The 18,138-nt window shown below is 36.4% G+C and overlaps 1 protein-coding gene across 4 annotated transcripts in view; it reads right to left on the bottom strand.

Annotated features, from left to right (window-relative positions):
* Nucleotides 1-18: 18 nt before the first annotated feature.
* LOC117117839 (metabotropic glutamate receptor 4-like) overlaps nt 19-18,138 on the bottom strand; it is a 41,366-nt gene continuing 23,246 nt past the window's right edge. For all 4 annotated transcript variants that reach the window (XM_033262314.1, XM_033262315.1, XM_033262316.1 and 1 more), the window contains exons 2-9: nt 14,277-14,944; nt 13,019-13,235; nt 12,460-12,744; nt 12,047-12,124; nt 6,865-7,053; nt 3,887-4,941; nt 1,845-2,073; nt 19-774 (exon numbers count right to left, since the gene is read on the bottom strand). In XM_033262314.1, coding sequence (XP_033118205.1) covers nt 722-774; nt 1,845-2,073; nt 3,887-4,941; nt 6,865-7,053; nt 12,047-12,124; nt 12,460-12,744; nt 13,019-13,235; nt 14,277-14,849 — 2,679 coding nt within the window. In that variant the 5' untranslated portion in view covers nt 14,850-14,944 and the 3' untranslated portion in view covers nt 19-721. The remainder of the gene's footprint in view (nt 775-1,844; nt 2,074-3,886; nt 4,942-6,864; nt 7,054-12,046; nt 12,125-12,459; nt 12,745-13,018; nt 13,236-14,276; nt 14,945-18,138) is intronic.

The raw sequence follows: 18,138 nt of genomic DNA, 5'->3' as shown, positions 1-18,138 counted from the left end.
CATTAAAAGCATGAAATTTTCACAGGCTCACAGGCTCACAACAAATGCGCACGTATGCGAAATATCACTAGCTTGAATCTGGATGGAATTATTACTAAGAATGTTATTACGCAAAAGTCAAAGTAAAAGCCTGGCTACTAAAATGGAGTAAAAGGATAAATTTTATAATTTGTTGTTAGTGTTCACCTTAATATTTTTAGAATATTAATGTAAGATTGACTTCTTTAAACATACTAAAGTGATCATCTTCGCAAATCGTGCTATTTTACGTTTGTACAGTATACACAGTTATACCGCCATTCCATTTTTTCAATCATAAATACTTTAATCCTCATTATATCTTGCATATAGATATAAGAGATTTTCAACATTACTTCCTGAAGTTTGAAACTGCTAAGGTGCTTTTAGCAGCTATTAGGGAGCTTTCTATTGCACGACGACTGCAGACCTTTGAAGTTATCTGCGCATATTGCGAGAATGTCGCTTGAATTCTAGGACTCAATTTGGCCCAAATCTACGTTGTGCGAAGAACGTAGGGCGGTCACGCATGAGTGAATCCGTTCTAGCTCTACGTCGTCGCGCAAAGCCATAGCTCGCTAGTAATTCGGTAAGTCCACGAACAGAAAGCATACGGTAGGTAAGTAAATAGACGAAAAACAGTCCACACCACACGATAATGCTGTTGATTGTAGTAACATTTTTGAATCGATAGTTGGCGTCTTCATAGTTTTGTTGATTCGCCGTTGTTTCTTGTCGTATCGTGAGTTCCATTTACTATAAAAAAAAAAAGCATATGCCTATTATCATTGTATTACACAGCGATTCCGACAACAACAGCGGTAACATCAACACAATAACAATAATAATCTTTCTTATACTCGTTTACAAAATGTATAACTCTGATTTTCTTGAGCCAGACTCTCGTTGTACATTATCTTTAAATTCAACAAAATCTGAATTATGTTTAAATAAAAATAAAAAGAAATTGTGTAAATCTGCGAAATTTAGATTTTTTTTTTCGTTCGTTTGGATTCGCATTTGGTAATTCCTATTTGATTCATCTGAATGATACGATCAATATGCTTATAAATTTTGTGGGAATTCCCTTAATTCTACTGCAGACAGAATTTCTTTAAGAATGCGGAAATTAAGTCAATCTTGTTTTGAACATAATAGGTTCTTTAAGAAAATATTATTACCGCGGTATACAGTCTACTACTTGAGTCCTTCTTGAGCCAGACTCTCGTTGTACATTATCTTTAAATTCAACAAAATCTGAATTATGTTTAAATAAAAATAAAAAGAAATTGTGTAAATCTGCGAAATTTAGATTTTTTTTTTCGTTCGTTTGGATTCGCATTTGGTAATTCCTATTTGATTCATCTGAATGATACGATCAATATGCTTATAAATTTTGTGGGAATTCCCTTAATTCTACTGCAGACAGAATTTCTTTAAGAATGCGGAAATTAAGTCAATCTTGTTTTGAACATAATGGGTTCTTTAAGAAAATATTATTACCGCGGTATACAGTCTACTACTTGAGTCCTTCAAGTTATTAGTTTTCATTTCTGTTTATTAAGATGTAAAGAGAAACCGATTCATTGTATTTGAGTGTTGTATAGTAAACGAGACCAAACATGTTCTATACACTAACAGCGCCTTTGTCATAGAAAACGATTAGGCAGACCACGAGACTAGTTAAATCCTAAGTAGCGAATCTTTAGAAGTTGACGAAGTGCTTTGCGATAATTGGTCTTGTGGGGAAAATTACGAACAAACATCAAACCCCCAGAAATGTGGCACTTGTAGGAGATAATGTGAGTCAAAAAATTGATACCTACCGTCGGCTGTGTAATGGGAGAACGATATTACGCTAACAGCGGAAGCCGCTAAATTTTCCGAGTGTCCAGCAGCTAGTGACGTAGGCGGTTTTTGCGTACCAGAATTTCCCAAAGATCGCACGTTCTTTTCAGGTTCTAGGAGTATGATGTAAATTTTGGGGCAGAAAAGACAAAAGAGGAGTGAAGAGGCACTCAGTATTACAACTAAACTCATCATTACATCTTGAATCTAAAAGAGAAAATGAAATATTAAATAATGTAGACGCATTTTACACTTATCTAGTTTAAAAATCACTGGCATGCAGTATTGTCAGGGAACAGTTAAATCACGATCATTACGATCATGGAATGATACGACATCGATCACCATGAGAACACGATGCAGGTATTACATGGGTGACGCCAGGATTGCCTAACGGGTGGGCCGAGGTCCCCGACAATTTAGGGGTTTCAAAGGCTTATTTAATCGATTTTAGAGTCTACAAAATATTAAAACAATCGTCGCGATGTAGGCCTAGTCCCCATGTATCGTTTCTGTATAACATTTATGTGGTGTAATTTAACTGTTCCCTGGTATGATCATGGTTGATACGACGCCGATCACCATGAGAACACGATGCAGGAAGTATTAGATCGTGTAGTTTACACAATAGCGAGCATGCGCAAAGCAATTGGGTCGTCGTAATTAGTTGTAAATGGTTTATTAGTTGATTGTGATAAGAGCGGCGGTACCGCGGGTTATAACTTTTGACGTTCGGTTCGAGATGTAATTTAACTGTTCTCTGGTATTTTGTTGAGTCCCTGCACCATTATCACCCCCACTAACACCAACACCATCACTGCCAACACCATTACCATTAACATTATTCTCAACATCACCATCAATTACCACCATCAAGATGAATTATCAACATTATCATTAACACTGCTATGATCACCATCCTCATCATCATCGTCACTATCCACTCATCGATCATCATAATTATCATCATCATCATCATCATCAAAAGCTTTATCATCGTAATCGTAGTCGTCGTCGCCGTCGTCATCATCATCCTCAAAAACAGCAACACTAACTTCACGATCAACGGTCAACATAAGTATCATAAAAACATCATCATTATTACCATCATTATAATTATTGCCATCATCACCATCATTACCTTCATCATCGTCATTATTATACCTTCATTACCATTATTATCATCACCATCAACAACAACTGCTATGATCACCACCCTCATCATCATCGTCACCATCCCCCTCGTCGATCGTCGTCATAATTATCATCATCGTCGTCGTCGTCGTTAAAAGCTTTATCATCGTAGTCGTCGTCATCATCATCATCATCAACAACAACACTTACTTCAAGATCAACGGTCAACATCAGCATCATAAAAACATCATCATTACTACCGTGATTGCCATCGTCACCACCATTAAATTCATCATCATCATCATCATCATCATCATCATCATCATCATCATCATTATATCTTCATCCTCATTATTATTATCATCATCATTAACAACTACATAAACATCACCACTACACTACCACGCTACCAACATCGACATGTATCACTGACATTATTCATGCTGCTACTTAACGTCCCTTTTACATTGTATGTTTTTCAGTGGTGCAGCTAACTGAATTCGAAAGCAAATAAGTTGTAATCTAATTACGACTATATAGGCCTATAATTTATAAAGAAATTAAAAAAAACCCAAAAAACGGAGGATAACAGGAACGCGGTTGAAGTTTCAAAATATATGACCTTTCTATACCAGAAACAAGTTGTAATTCAATTAAGACTTCTCGAATGAAATTTATGGTTAAAATAATAATCGATTTTTTGCAAATTATTTCGTTGTGTAAACAGATAGCAATAATATTTGCATTGTTAGCATTAAAACTATAGCATCTGTCACTAATGTTTTGTTGTCGGCAACATGAAAGCGACGTTTGCTTAATATAAAGTCAGTTGTCATCTGGGAATTATTATAACTTTTGTTACTAGTAATTTATTAACAAACCCTACCTGATAGTTTAACTCTGAAGTTCCCAGGTAAACTGTAATAAATGCTATCCACAACAGGCATGTAGCGTACATTGCAAATGCAATAAACTTCGCTTCATTAAAATTTGATGGAATCTTCCTAGTTTTGAAGGCATAGATAGTGCACAGAATAATGAGCATAAAGTTATACAACAATGATACAAGTATGGCGTGATCTGAGACTGCGCACTGCAGAACAACCGTTTCAATATTTGGAAAATCCTCAATGGCCTGCGGTGGATCTGCGACCAACCAAATCAAAGCACATATAACTTGAATAGATATCAGTAGACTGCAAATCATTACTTGCGACTGGGGACTCGTGTACCGAGGACGTTTGGCGCTTCGAACACTATTGTTGAAGATACGAGCAATACGATTGGTCTTGGTTAAAAGTGCCGAGTAGCAAATAACGGTGCAGAGTGCGAGACTGAAGCGAATAAAACCGCACGTAAATAATGTGGGTCGGGATAATATAAAGAACGGGACCATGTAGCAATATAAAATTCCACCTAAGAGAATATAACTGAGCTCTCTTCCTGACGCCCGCACTACTGGTGTAGCGTTGAAATATATAAACACTGCGGTAGTTAAACATGTCAGAACTAGTCCAATTGAGGCTGCAATAACTGAAAAGATAGCACCTGATTCAGACAACTTTAGATATTCCGCTTCAATCTTCATACATCTACTCATCTTGAGATCTGGTTTGTATCCCTGGTCGCACACAACGCACTCCGTTTCATTCTCACGAAATGAGTTTGTAGGACAGGGACTGCAAACCCAGCAACAAAATACACCACCCTCACTCTTGCGAATCTCCCCATCCGCGCATGGTTCAGCACATACTGAATTTGGTTGGACACCTTGTTTCCAACGAAGGACAGATGTTTGCAGATTTAGTTGGTCATTCTTCCAGTTTCCCACTTCAACGTAGGTGTAGTTTCCATTCAATCTATTATATTGGTATTGAAATATCTGATACGCCCCAAGCCTATCACCATCCTGGTTGAACTTTATGAAATCAGATCCTTTACCTGAAAACATAAACGGGCAGAAGGATTTAACTTTTTTAAGAATAAATAGATATTATACATATACCAAAACAGGTTGAAAAGGAATAATGTTGAACAAGACTGCACTAGAAATATTACATATCCAGAATAGTACCGATTTACGTGTTTACAGTAGTTTGTATGAAATTGTTTCTGATTAAATTTTAACTAAACGTTGTTATTCCTATTATTATTTATACTTGATGATATCAAAATGCAAAAGTAGTAATAGCATTAACATTATAATTTAAATGCGGCATGGGCATAGACAAATTACCAGCACCTCTCAAGAGTCTAGTAATTCAAGAAAGCTTGACCATTTCTTTAAAGAAAGGTTAGTCCATTAGACACTTTAACGGCCTCTTTAAACACCTGACCATCACGGCTGATCAGTCGCTGCACTTTCCATCTTCGATCGGTATTTCTTTTGATAACACTATGCTTAACTGAAAACTATTTTGCATTCGCTTTTCTCATGCTCATGACCTCCATCCATCAGTAATTTGTTGTATTACGTTTCCATTTCCGTCTTACTCGCATGCTCTTTTCACTAAACCACCGTATCACAGGAAAATTCCCTCACATTGTCCTTATTCTACCTCAGCCACCAATAATTTCTATTGTATCTTCTATCAACAAACTTTCTATATATCCTCCATTTTCTAATTGTTTATTTGATGGACCGAGCCACAATATTACATTTGAACTGATTTTTCTGTTTTCTGTTACAACTAGCACAATGTTTGTCATTTTTCCCAATTGATGTCAGTCATCCCCGATGGTGGTTTGAATTGATGTCTTGTTGTGGAAACAATCCGAGTACATTTCACCCAGTGTTAGAGCATAACACCGGTTTTAAAAGAGACAATCTGTTGGTCCATGTACAGCATGGCCCATCTCTTAAGCCGGGCAATCACTGCGTCGTACGATCGGTTGCACGACAGTTGACCGACGAATAAAACTCTGCTCTCTGTTGCATTCTCCGTAAAATCGCGTCGCCAGATGATCGTCGGGCGCTGCGAGTGCATGACTTAAGACCATATTGATATAATGAGAATGCCAGAGAGCTAAATGCAATGTATTCGATGTTCGAAATACGCAGAGCTGTGTGAGACGGTTTGTACCATCCAAGATGGCTACCGTAGATTCAGCCAATCAAAATTCGCTTACGGATTATCGATTTCAATGACGCCCTCAATTTAAATGAAAAGTTGAGTACAACTAAGTTACCCGTACGTTGAAACTCGAGTGTTGCGGTGTATGGGTGTAATGTACACGATTTCAATTTTGATTCTTCGAGCAGTAACTTTATTTGAATATAAGATACTCAGCTTGCCCTCTTTTTGGCTACGACAGTTCAGTGATTTATTGATTAATAACAATGATTAATGAAATAATAGCTGTCAGAGGACTTATTTAAGATATGTATACTCAGCCTGAGGGTTGCGCTTTTCTTACGGCGGCCATCTTGGTTGGTACACATACACAGCTCTGCTTTGCTTCTTCGTCTTGTCAGAACCGTAGTTTGTTTAATAGCTCTATGCTAAAGACAGTGTTACAGAGAGTGTACGCTTAGTTACACTGTTTCCACAGAGTCGAGTCATTGTTATAATGTGTCCACATTGCCCACACACTGTTGCATTTCATGATTTGTACACACGGTGCAAAACCTGCCAATTCGGCCACATAGTCAATATATTCAGTCAATACTGTATGAACACAAAATCTTTCACTCCTCGAAAGTCCTTTAGATTAAAAACCGCCTAGGAAAAGTCTGTCTATTGGTGTCGTTCTAGTACGTATATACTATTGGTAACGCGTTACTGCAGTCGTTTCTGGTAACTGGTAACGCGTTACCCTATTATAGGTTCAGGTTCACCGTGACGAACAAGTTCGACAAATTACCTTTAAATGTTACGTTCTTGATGAATTTCAACAAACGTTCGCCATCAGCTGCTGCATCATTCAATGACATTGCGTTTAACTGTAACACGTTCATCATGTCTTGTAACGCATACGCAAATGCGTACACTGAATCGACAACAAACGCCACTTTATCTTCTTGTACATGGGCCGATTTTGTCGAAACATTTACTGTTAAAACAGAGAAACAAAAATATTTGATCAATCAATTCTTTTTTGAGACCAAAGTTATGGTGCTCTTTAGCAGCTTTGTTCTCTATTAGAATACCTATAATTAAAGACCAACACTAAAAATCGACTTAAATATCTCTATTTAGAGGGAACTTAAGGAACGATGTAGTAAACGTAAGATTGTTTTATTCCAAATGTTTTAGAAATGATGTATAGTTATACTGTATGCTGTTATTGATTATTGAACGCCCTGTGATAGTTATATCCAAATCTCTGTTCCATTATTACTAATAACACTGTCCTGTCTCTGTATACACAGATCATCATCTTATGTTGTGTATTATTTTGATGCATTATCTATAGCCATATCATCAACATCATAAAAATCGGGACCAATTAATCGACGGATGCCAGTCGGATAGGTTACGAACATTGTTGCTGGAAAAAGGTAACGAACTGAGTTTAGACAACGCTGTTAGTATGGCGAATTCTTTTGAGCTACAGTAGTTCAACAACAGGCGCAAGCCAGTGACTACTGGAATTAATTTTGTCAGGCATAATCACAAGAAAAAGAAGACTGCATATTATGCCAATCATAGGAAACCGTTTAGTTGTTATCGGTGTGGGAGAAAATCGCATTCATCTGATGACGGCTGGTTTAAGGATAAAAATTGTAATAGCTGTAACAAAAAGGGGCATATTGCTAAAGTATGTAGGAACAAGCCAAGTAAATTAAATCATGTTATGGAAGGCGACGAAAGTTTGAATGAACTCGATAACCATTTACTGGTAACTATTGCAGTTAATGATAAAGACTTAATCTTTGAAGTGGACACTGGTGCAACATATACTGTAGTGCCTGAACTCATATTTAATAAAATGCTTTCTAATGTTACTATGCATAATACAAATGCTGTGTTTAAAAGTTTTACAGGCCAAAAAGTATAGCCAAAAAGGGTAGTCAGGGTAAATTAAACCTACAAAGGCCAAAGTAAATTGCCTGATTTGTATATTGTAACTGAAGCTAAGCAATCCTTGTTAAGTAGGGATTGGTTAAAGCATATCAAATTGGATTGACCTGAATTGCTTGGAACCATTAATGGAATCGATAGTGTAAATGATGTGGATTTAAATGTTGATAAGATCTTAAAGAAACATGAGTCTCTATTTGATGGCAAACTAAGCTTATTAAAGAATGTTAAAGCCGATATCGAATTAAGTGATAATGTTAAACCGTTAATAAGTAAATGTCACCGGGTTCCATATTCAATGAAAGAGATTGTAAGTGTTGAGATTGATAGACTAGTTGAAGAAGGAATAATGACCTCTGTAAAGCATTCACAAATATAAATGTTGACGATATTTTAGCTAATTTGGCAGGGGATACAACATTTTCCACTTTAGATTTAGCGCAAGTATACAATCAAATGGAATTATCTGATGAATCCAAAAAGGTGTTAACGGTCATTACTGAAAATGGTTTCTACCAACAAAATCGCTTAACCTTTGGAATAACTACCGCACCCGTAATTTGGCAAAATGCAATGTAAGTGTATTAAGTGGATTAAAGGGAGTGCAAATGTATTTGGACGATATAATTATAACGGGGAAAGATAACAAAGAGCATATTGCAAATTTGGTTTTAACTAGATTAGAGGAATTTGGATTAAAACTTAGGCGAGAGAAATGTGTATTTATGCAAGGTTCGGTTTCTTTTCTTGGCCATGTAATCGATAAAGATGGCGTTCATAAATGTCCGATCAAAATCGATCAAATCATTAACATACCTTTGCCCAAGGATATTAACCAATTAAGGTCTTACCTTGGTCTGATTAACTATTATCGCTCGTTTGTTCCAAATTTATCCTCGCTATTAAACTGTATAACATGTTGGAAAAGGGAACTAAATTTGAATGGTCTCGTAAAGCCAAGATTGCGTTTGAGGAGTCAAAATCAGAGTTAGTTAATTCTGGGTTTTTGATACACTATGATCCAAAATTACCTATTAAAATAGCCACCGATGCATCTCCTTTTGGAGTGGAGGCTGTATTGTCGCATACAATTGAAAGGCCAGAGAAAATTACTTCTCGTTCATTAAGTAAGGCGGAACAGAACTACCCGCAAATTGAGCGCGAGGCCCTTGCAATTGTCGTAGCTCTCAAGAAGTTTTATCCATATGTTTATGGCAGGTCATTTTGGCTTGAAACTGATAATAGACAACTTACCATATTTTTGGTCCAAAAACTAATTTACCAGTATTAGCCGCAGAGCGTCTGCAACGATGGGCTTTATATTTGGCTGGGTTCAATTACGAAATCAACTTTAAAACTAGTAAAGCTAATGCTAATGTTGATTGTTTTTCTCGTTTACCAGTTGATCCTGCCCCTAAACAAGATGTTTAATGTAAATATAAATTTCATTGATGCGATGGAGACTTTACCTGTAAATGCTAAAGAAGTTAGATGTGAAACGTATAAGGATGAAGTATTGATTAAAGTTAAACGACATCTTCTTGAGGGTTGGACTAACTATGAAAAAGACCATGAGCCGTTCTATACTCGTAGGAATGAATTGACCATAGAAAGTGGGTGTATTCTGTTGGGTGCTAAGGTTGTCATCCCGTCTAAATTGCGTGGTAGTAGGGTCTTATTTGATTTGCATATTGGGCATTTGGGTATTGTTAAGATGAAGGGTCTTGCCCGATCTTACTTTTGATGGCCGGGTGTTGATTTTTCAAATTTAGCAAAGAGTTGCGAGCCGTGCCAATGGGCCCAAAATAAGCCTCCTACTGTACCTTTACATTCATGGTTACCTTCACGTAGTAATTGAGAACGTATACATATTGATTTTGCAGGTCCATTTCAGAATCGTATGTTTCTTATTGTCGTCGATTCTTATAGTAAATGGCCTGAAATTGTAATCATGAAATCTATTACTACTGAACAAACAATAGAGGAATTAAGGTCTATATTCAGTCGTAATGGTTTACCTTAGATTGTGGTGTCCGATAATGGACCTCAAATTACTTTACAAATCTTTTTAAAATGTTTATGCGAGAAAATGATATTGTGCATAAATTATCGTGTCCAGGACATCCGGCAACTAATGGTCAAGCAGAAAGATTTGTTCAATCAATGAAACGAGCTCTTAAAGCATCTGTTGGTGAAAATTGTTCAATGCAAACCCAGTTGAATAGGTTTCTTTTAGCATATAGAAACTCTGTACATAGTTTGACTAACGAAACGCCTGCTATGTTGTTGTCATTTGAAGTCAATGATTCCGTATATGTTAAGGATTTTCGTAATGTAAGCAAAAACCAAACTAAGTGGGCACCAGGTGTAATAGTGGGTAAGAAAGGACCACTTAGATACCAAGTTAAAGTTGGTGATCAAATATGGTTACGTCATACTGATCAAATTAGATCAAGGGTATCGGAGTCTACATTAGAAGATTCAGAGGTTTTGGATGACTTTTTAAGAAGATTAATTGATAATGAATCTGTTAAAAATAATGATTGTAAACAGACCAGTGGCACTGATGTGAAACCAGAAATTGTATTGAGAAGATCACAACGACTAAAGATGCTTACTAAGAGATAGGCCTATATTGAATGTTAAGCATGAAAGAATGTGGTGTATGATTATTTTTAATTATTATATTTATTCATGATTATTATACAATTTATTGATTCATTGGTATTGATTACTGTGTTTATGGAATATTGATATTTTGAATTAGAAAATATGGTTTATATGTGCATAAAGTTTAGCAGGGGAGCCCGGGAGAATGTTAAATACTTGGCACCTGTATTCAATGTATTCATCGAGGCTTGACAACCCCTATTATCATACCATTGTCTAATAAAGTGTGGTTGGTCCACTATCAGTACACTGTGACGACAATATGTTGTGAGGCTGTATCTTTTGTGCTTGTGTCTTACCCCACGCATACTGTATTTCAAAGTGCAAATACATGGCACATGGTAATAACCATTGGCACTGACTTCCGAGAGACAATAATGATAATACAATAGTAAAACGTCCAAATTTGCGGGAGACGGTTTACTTTCGGGGAGATTCTGGTTTGCTTGAGGGAGTGCAAGAGGCCTTCCCGCCGATTTTCAGGAGAGTACCGTCCCAGGGCCCTAGAGGAGACTGGCAACCCTGGACACTAAATGTGGTCTTCAGATTCCTATATTTAGAAGGATATTAAGATATTTTTCCGGGAGATTCTTGCTTACTCGAGGCCTTCCCATTAGCTTCCAAGCGACCCCATCCGAGACTGTAACCCCTGGACATTAAATGTCTTTCCTGATGATGACATAATTAAATATTGAATCCCGAAAAGACCATCGTGTTGGCAAAAGACCATGGTGTTGGCAGAACAAACTGAAAATGTTCCATTCAATTAAAGAAAAGTTTTAAATAGTCGTTATGGTGCAGTTTTTTTTTGTTTTGTTTTTTTTTTACTGCAATCTTTGAATATCGGTATTTAGATACATTACTTGTTTTAAAATGGATGTGCAGTTACTGCATGCTGGTAATTGTCCTCATTAAAACTTTTCATAGTAGCCAGATATCCTTTACTCGTTTTATCCATTAACATTATTAACATCGCCACTAACATTATCGTTATCTACGCAATATACACAAAACACTGTAAACATAAAACATATCTTATAATGTAAATTGGCTAATAATTTTTTTGTGTGTATGTATATGATAAAATTTATTATAGTAAAAATTGTATTAACATCACTATTTGTTTCATAGTGGTATTATTTGAGAAAAAAAACCGTCATTTGGGTCCTCCAAAACCATCTTGTCTCTAAATGGGGGAGTCTTTAATTGAAAGGAACAGCTATTCTTAATATTAAAGTTAATATTGTTATTTCTTGTTACTAATGCTGTTACTGCTTCTACTATTGACACTACTGTTACTGTACTATTGTTACTGTTGCTGTTTTTATATTGTTTTTATAGCATTTTCTCACCTGTTTGCCAATATTCTTGAAACCAAATATTGCGTTTGTTGTTGTCCGGATCGAGTGACGTAAAGTAGTCATCAAAACCTATACAGAAAAAAAAAACAGCAAAACGAAAGAAAACGATGGTTATATTATATAACTTTTCATTGCTTTGATGAATTGCAACTAAAACCAAACTTTGCAAATGTAATCAGTAATAATTGGTAAATATCATTAAATTAAAATTGTTACATTAAAATTGTTAGAAAGCACAACAATAACAACAATAATAATAATAATAATAACAACAACAACAACAACAGCAACAATAATAATAATAATAATAATAATAATAATAATAATAATAATAATAAATAATAATAATAACAATAATAATAAACTCACGTGATACGTAAGGCGCTCTATAACTACCAACTTACCTTCCACGTCAAACCTCCCAGGTACCAATGTAATAGCATCCACAGCCACGTGTTCTAGTCCATCTAATATGAACGATTTGGTACCCCAGCCATCGCTTCCGATCCAGATAAAATGATCCTCCAGATTATTACGAATGGCGGCTCGTAGAAGGCCGGCGACATCGTCCTCCATAACGAACGCTATTACAACGCGTGCTTTCTCGTCTTCCGCCAGGTATTTTACAATTCGATTGTATGTTTCTTTTGTCTGCGTTTCAATGACCTCAGAACGACTAACACATATTCCTAAATGTGAACGCGATACGATATTATTAATGATAATCATTGGACAATAGATCGATCGTGATCTTCGAGCAATCAGTATCTTTTTCGGTCAGTCTCTCGGTCCATCGGTAAACCGGTAATTTATTCAGTTCTGTGATCAGTTTTGATCGACTAGTTAGATAGTCAGCTACTCAGATATTTCGTGAGTTGATCACACACAGTCAGTCAGTCAGTCAGTCAGTCAGACAGACAGACAGTACAAAACAATAAACCAAACAGTTAGACTTAAGTGTACCTTGACTGCGTGTCTGATAAATAAATTCGTCGACGCCACTTTTACCATAGTTACCAGAAGACGCGACCGTTGATACGTAACTCCAGTTTAGTTGTTTGATGACGTCAACAATAGCCTGTACTTGGAATGTGTCTGTCGGAACTACTCTAAGAAAGTAGTCATAACGCGTTTTGTCACTCAATTCAGGACTAGTTGACGCATAACTTATTTGTGGAACCTGATGAAAATAAGGTTGTATAAATGTCATATAAAAAATAAGCTTAAAATCTGTTACATCTATATTAAGAAAAGTGCTTGACAATTGAGTCCAAACAGTGTTGCCTCTTCAAAACAAATACTTAAAATGCGTACAGCCTACTAACATAACGAATTGACTCAGTGCGTAATCAATGCGTCTAGTCACTTTCCATTGCACAGTACATTGCCCGCTTGGCAAATACGAAAGACCATCATTTGACAAATGGAATATGAATCGAGTAGGTTAATAAATTCTATATACTAAATCATAAAAGCTTGTTGTGTAGATGTAGCCAACGTTGGTGGCTCATTTTATACTTCTTGACACTGTGTTAGTGAAATCTAAACTAAACGCGAAGTTCCCGGAACGCCGCCCTCTGTTGCTATTATGCGGTCACGTTCAGGTGGAATTTAGAACGCTGTGACTATTTTTGTTTTGGTTGTGTATATAGGCGGGTTTCATGAAAATATATATCTCGACGGAGATGTGACAGAGAGCTGCAATACGTATGGTAGGGGTGATGATTCGACACTGAAGTTGAATATGCAACTGACTTTTGGCAGAGAATTTCGCGTATTTCGTCCTTTCATAAACCTGTTGCCTTAGCCGCCGTGCCCCAAATTATGTAGTTCCTATGCATACGCTATATTTTGGGTCGTAATCGTTATTGAGTTTGTGAAAAGAAACTCTATCTATGACGAATATTTCTTCCATGGACAAAAGTATATTGTGGCCTACGCATAAATATCATATAATATTGCGGTTGATAATATTGCTATTGCTATTTCTCACCACACCACCAACATAACCACCACTAAAACACCACCACTTCTACCGTTAATTATCATCATCATCATCATTCAAGAAATAGAGACGGGCACTACGGCCTGCTTCAGGTTTCGAACCTTTACCTTACATCATCATCATCATCATCATCATCCTCTTCCTTTTCATCCTCATCATTACTATATATTATTACTGTATTTTAAGAATATTTACTATTATATCCAACATATTTACCTTAAAAACACGTAAAATACTTGCAATAGCCTGTGACACCGAGCTACTGGACGCTCCAACGATACCAATGGCTTGTTCATGGTGATCTTCATTAAACGTTGGAAAGGAACCGTCAGGACACACATATAACGTGCTTCCCTCTTGACTGTGCAAGTCTTTGCTACTAAACATTTCTACCGTCTGCTCAAGAGCGTGGGTCTCCAGTCGACACGTGTCGTACATCTCCGCTTCAATGATGACTCCAGGCAAAATGGTTTGATTTGCATTGATCTGATCGATAGCAAAAAACATTGCTTCCAGGCGTTGTATTCCACTTTCCCGTAATTGTCCACACTCTTGCCCGTTATCATTGCTGCTGTGGACTGGAAACATTCCACCCAGAACCAAAGTGCTATTCGCTGTTGAGTCGACAAACATTGACATGAGTAGTAGACTTAAGTATATTATATGATTATATTTACATGCCATTTCTAAAGACACTGAGATTTTCCAATTTCCAAATAATAGGATGAGTTTGCGTAGATAGTTTTTGATCCGACTGCTTCGTTCAGATAATTTTTCACGTTTAATCATACCCGCAATATGAGCTTCGTAACTTTTATTGTTCCAGACGTTATCAATAATAATTTATCTGGCATTGGCCTGTTGTAGATGAAGATGCAAAAGACCTAGAAAATGAATCATAGATAAATTAATTTATATCATATGTTGATTAACCCTCCAATACATATATAAAATATATTTGGGAAAAACACCCTTTTTCGAAATATAAGAGAAAATGTCATTTGTGTCGCCAGGTGGCCTCCGTAAATGCTGGTTTCAGCCGACTATACAGAGGTCAGCCAATAGCTAACACAACATATATATTTTGTGAGATTGCTGACCCCCTATTTCTGTAATTTTTATTTTGTATGTATCTTCGTCATTTATTCACTATTTAAAAAAAATGACAATTTTATCCCATCAATGTGTATTGCATTGTTTGCTTGTGTGGCGTAATGGGTTGTGTGTTGGAGAAGACTGGGAACACAAAAATGCTTTTTGGAAACAAGGGCTAGATCTCGGTCGAGATAGAAAATTGATAAGAAATAGCCAAAAATGTAAATGCAAATTAATAGAAGGAAATTTAACCAGAGCATTATATCTTCTATATCATTGTACTGTCTTTTTTCTTTGCAAATTTAATGTTTTGAACTTCTGGCTTACCGAGTCATGGAAGCACTGGCTTCTTCAGAAGATCCCAAATTTTGTTTGAGGCCTAATAAATAAATGAAATTCCCTAAACTTACCATGCTGTGCTTCAAAAATCTGGAATATGCTCCATTTACTTTAATAGATTTGTATTTGATAATAAAAGAAAACGCACTGATCATATTCCATCAGTTGAACAACCTGCATCTTTTAACATTCTTAGAACTTTAGTAAACATTAAAATTTAAAATCATGCATGCGCGGTGGATAATAATAATTTTTAAAAAAACAGCATCAGAAGAATCCCATGAACTGTTTAGTGAAAATTACAGAAAAAATGATAGGTTTTAAGTTGAGTAAATAACTGAGGATAAGTGATATTACGATGATCAGCAGGGAGCAAATTCCAAAGTGAAGGAGCTGAGAAAAAAAAAGTGAAGGAGCTGAGAAAAAGAAAGATCGCTCGCCAGTATATACGTACATGTCTGATACAACTGTAACACGAAGCATGTTTGCAATAAGAAGAACGGGTTGGCCGAGAAGCAGTGTGGAGATGGACAAGTGAGAAAGGATACGAAGGCGCAAGGCCATTGATGGAATTGAAAGTGAGAAGAAGGATCTTGAACTTAAGTCTTTGGCTGACAGGAAGCCAGTGGAGGTGTTTTAGAATGCGGGTGAAATGATAAAATTTCCTAGCCATAGTGACAACACGGGCGGCAGAGTTCTGAAGAAGTTGAAGACGCCTAATATTACCCGAATGCAATTTGTGATTGACCAAGGCAAAATGATATGTACCAACCTTAGCGTTATACGCTCGGAAATAGCACTATCCACCCTTTATTCTGAGTGTGTAAAAATATTGTCAATAGAAGTTCAATTTTTAAATATATTAACATTTTCTAGCAAACAAGCACCATCCCCCATCGGAATTTAAACCAAAATAACAGTTTATGCAATGCAAAAGCAATGTGGTCGACACGTGATATTATAATAATAAAATACCATACACTTCACACAACAGTTTGGGCGAAGCAATATTGTTATACTTAACCCTATCATTGTTTATTAAAAACGAACATCCGAAAGTCTAGATTGACTTCTAATAAAGAATGAAATATTTCATCGATATGGAAATCATGAACAAATTAAATTGAAATATAACCCTCCCCCCCCCCACCACTTCGCGTTCTTTTGTCTTTGTTTCTTGTGGCTTCAAAAGCGCCTTGTTGAGACGGTTTTTGGTGGAAGGCACTATAAATATACGACCATTGACCATTGACCTTTAACAGGTCTATGTCTATTCCAACACAAATTATTTTCTTTGAGACTTCTACAGTATTTGACTTGAAAAATACAAAAAAATAATAAGTGAATTTCCATCAAGAGAATATGATTAATTTAAACTTATTTATTGAGTTGGTTATAATAAGCTTAGAATTATTAACATGCTGAATTCAATATCAGCATATCAAAATAATTATTGTTCAATAAAATCCAATTGTTTTAATAAAATAAAATATTATGGTATGTTTCGTTGAAGTCGATGCTTATAATGAATAAAATAGGTCAACTGCTGTTTTCTGATCTCACAGTGACTAACGCGTGCTGTTAGTCACTTTTTTTTTTTAACGAAGAGTAGTTTATTCATTCAGTAAGGCCGGTGTCACAGAGCCTCCCCCACCCCATTTAATTCAGCCTGGCACGGCCGAAATTACTGTGGACAGACTGAGTAGACCAAACTCACGGAGGTCAAATTCCCTCCGACAAAGGCAAAGAGGGCTTCAAAATATAACACAGCTATAAACAAAAAGTAAACATTAAAAAAAAAAAAACCATAACTAGGGCCTATCCTTTTAATAAAACTATAGATACAAATAATATTTATCTCAGCACTCCTATTGGTCTGGCGGGCGTCTGACCTGCCGGACCTCTTCCACTGCTTATGAGTGTCCATACAATTTTATGGAATTCTAAATTGTTTTTTTTTTTTTTTAAACAAATCAGATCACAAATAATATCAGATAAACTACGGACTTGTCTATAAGCAGTTTGGAATGGATCCGAGTGTACTTTTCATTATCAGTCTCTATGCGATTCAAAGTTATTAGAGATACAATATTACAAATAGTGTTGCTTAAAATAAAGGCCAACTCAGACAGCGTCGACCGACGCAGCCCGACCCGATTTATCGTCGGGGACAGTCTTAAGCCGTCGTGAGAAATATTAAACATGTTTAATATTCTACTACGCGACTGCCCCCAACGCACACCATCGCGTCTGCGTTCAACTCACACAGACCCGACGCGACAACAAATCGCGTCGGACTGCGTCGTACGACGCTGTCTGAGTTGGCCTTTATAGGTATTAAAACTTTGTATCGGACCCTTATTATACCGTTTATGTAATGGTATTATTATACCTTAACTAATTCAACTTAGGTATATGTAGCAGTTTCAAAACAAGTATTTCACATTATTATTCTTCGCTTCTTACAGTTTTTAAAGGGCTACTTTATCAGTTTATTTGGTACACAACAGTGGCGTATCTAAAGGTCTTGAAATAGGGGGTGGGGTGGGCACGAATGTGAAGTGGGGGCTAGATGATCAGTTAAGGGGCGCTAATTCGCAAAATATGGTGATTTTAGGTGATTTTTAACTACTTGACCGTGATT

Source organism: Anneissia japonica, unplaced genomic scaffold (assembly GCF_011630105.1).
Source record: "Anneissia japonica isolate Jap-2015-1 unplaced genomic scaffold, ASM1163010v1 scaffold288248_len282104_cov177, whole genome shotgun sequence".
In the NCBI taxonomy this organism is placed as follows: domain Eukaryota; kingdom Metazoa; phylum Echinodermata; class Crinoidea; order Comatulida; family Comatulidae; genus Anneissia; species Anneissia japonica.
Note: the sequence above shows the minus strand (reverse complement) of the source record. Positions and strands in the feature narration are given on the sequence as shown.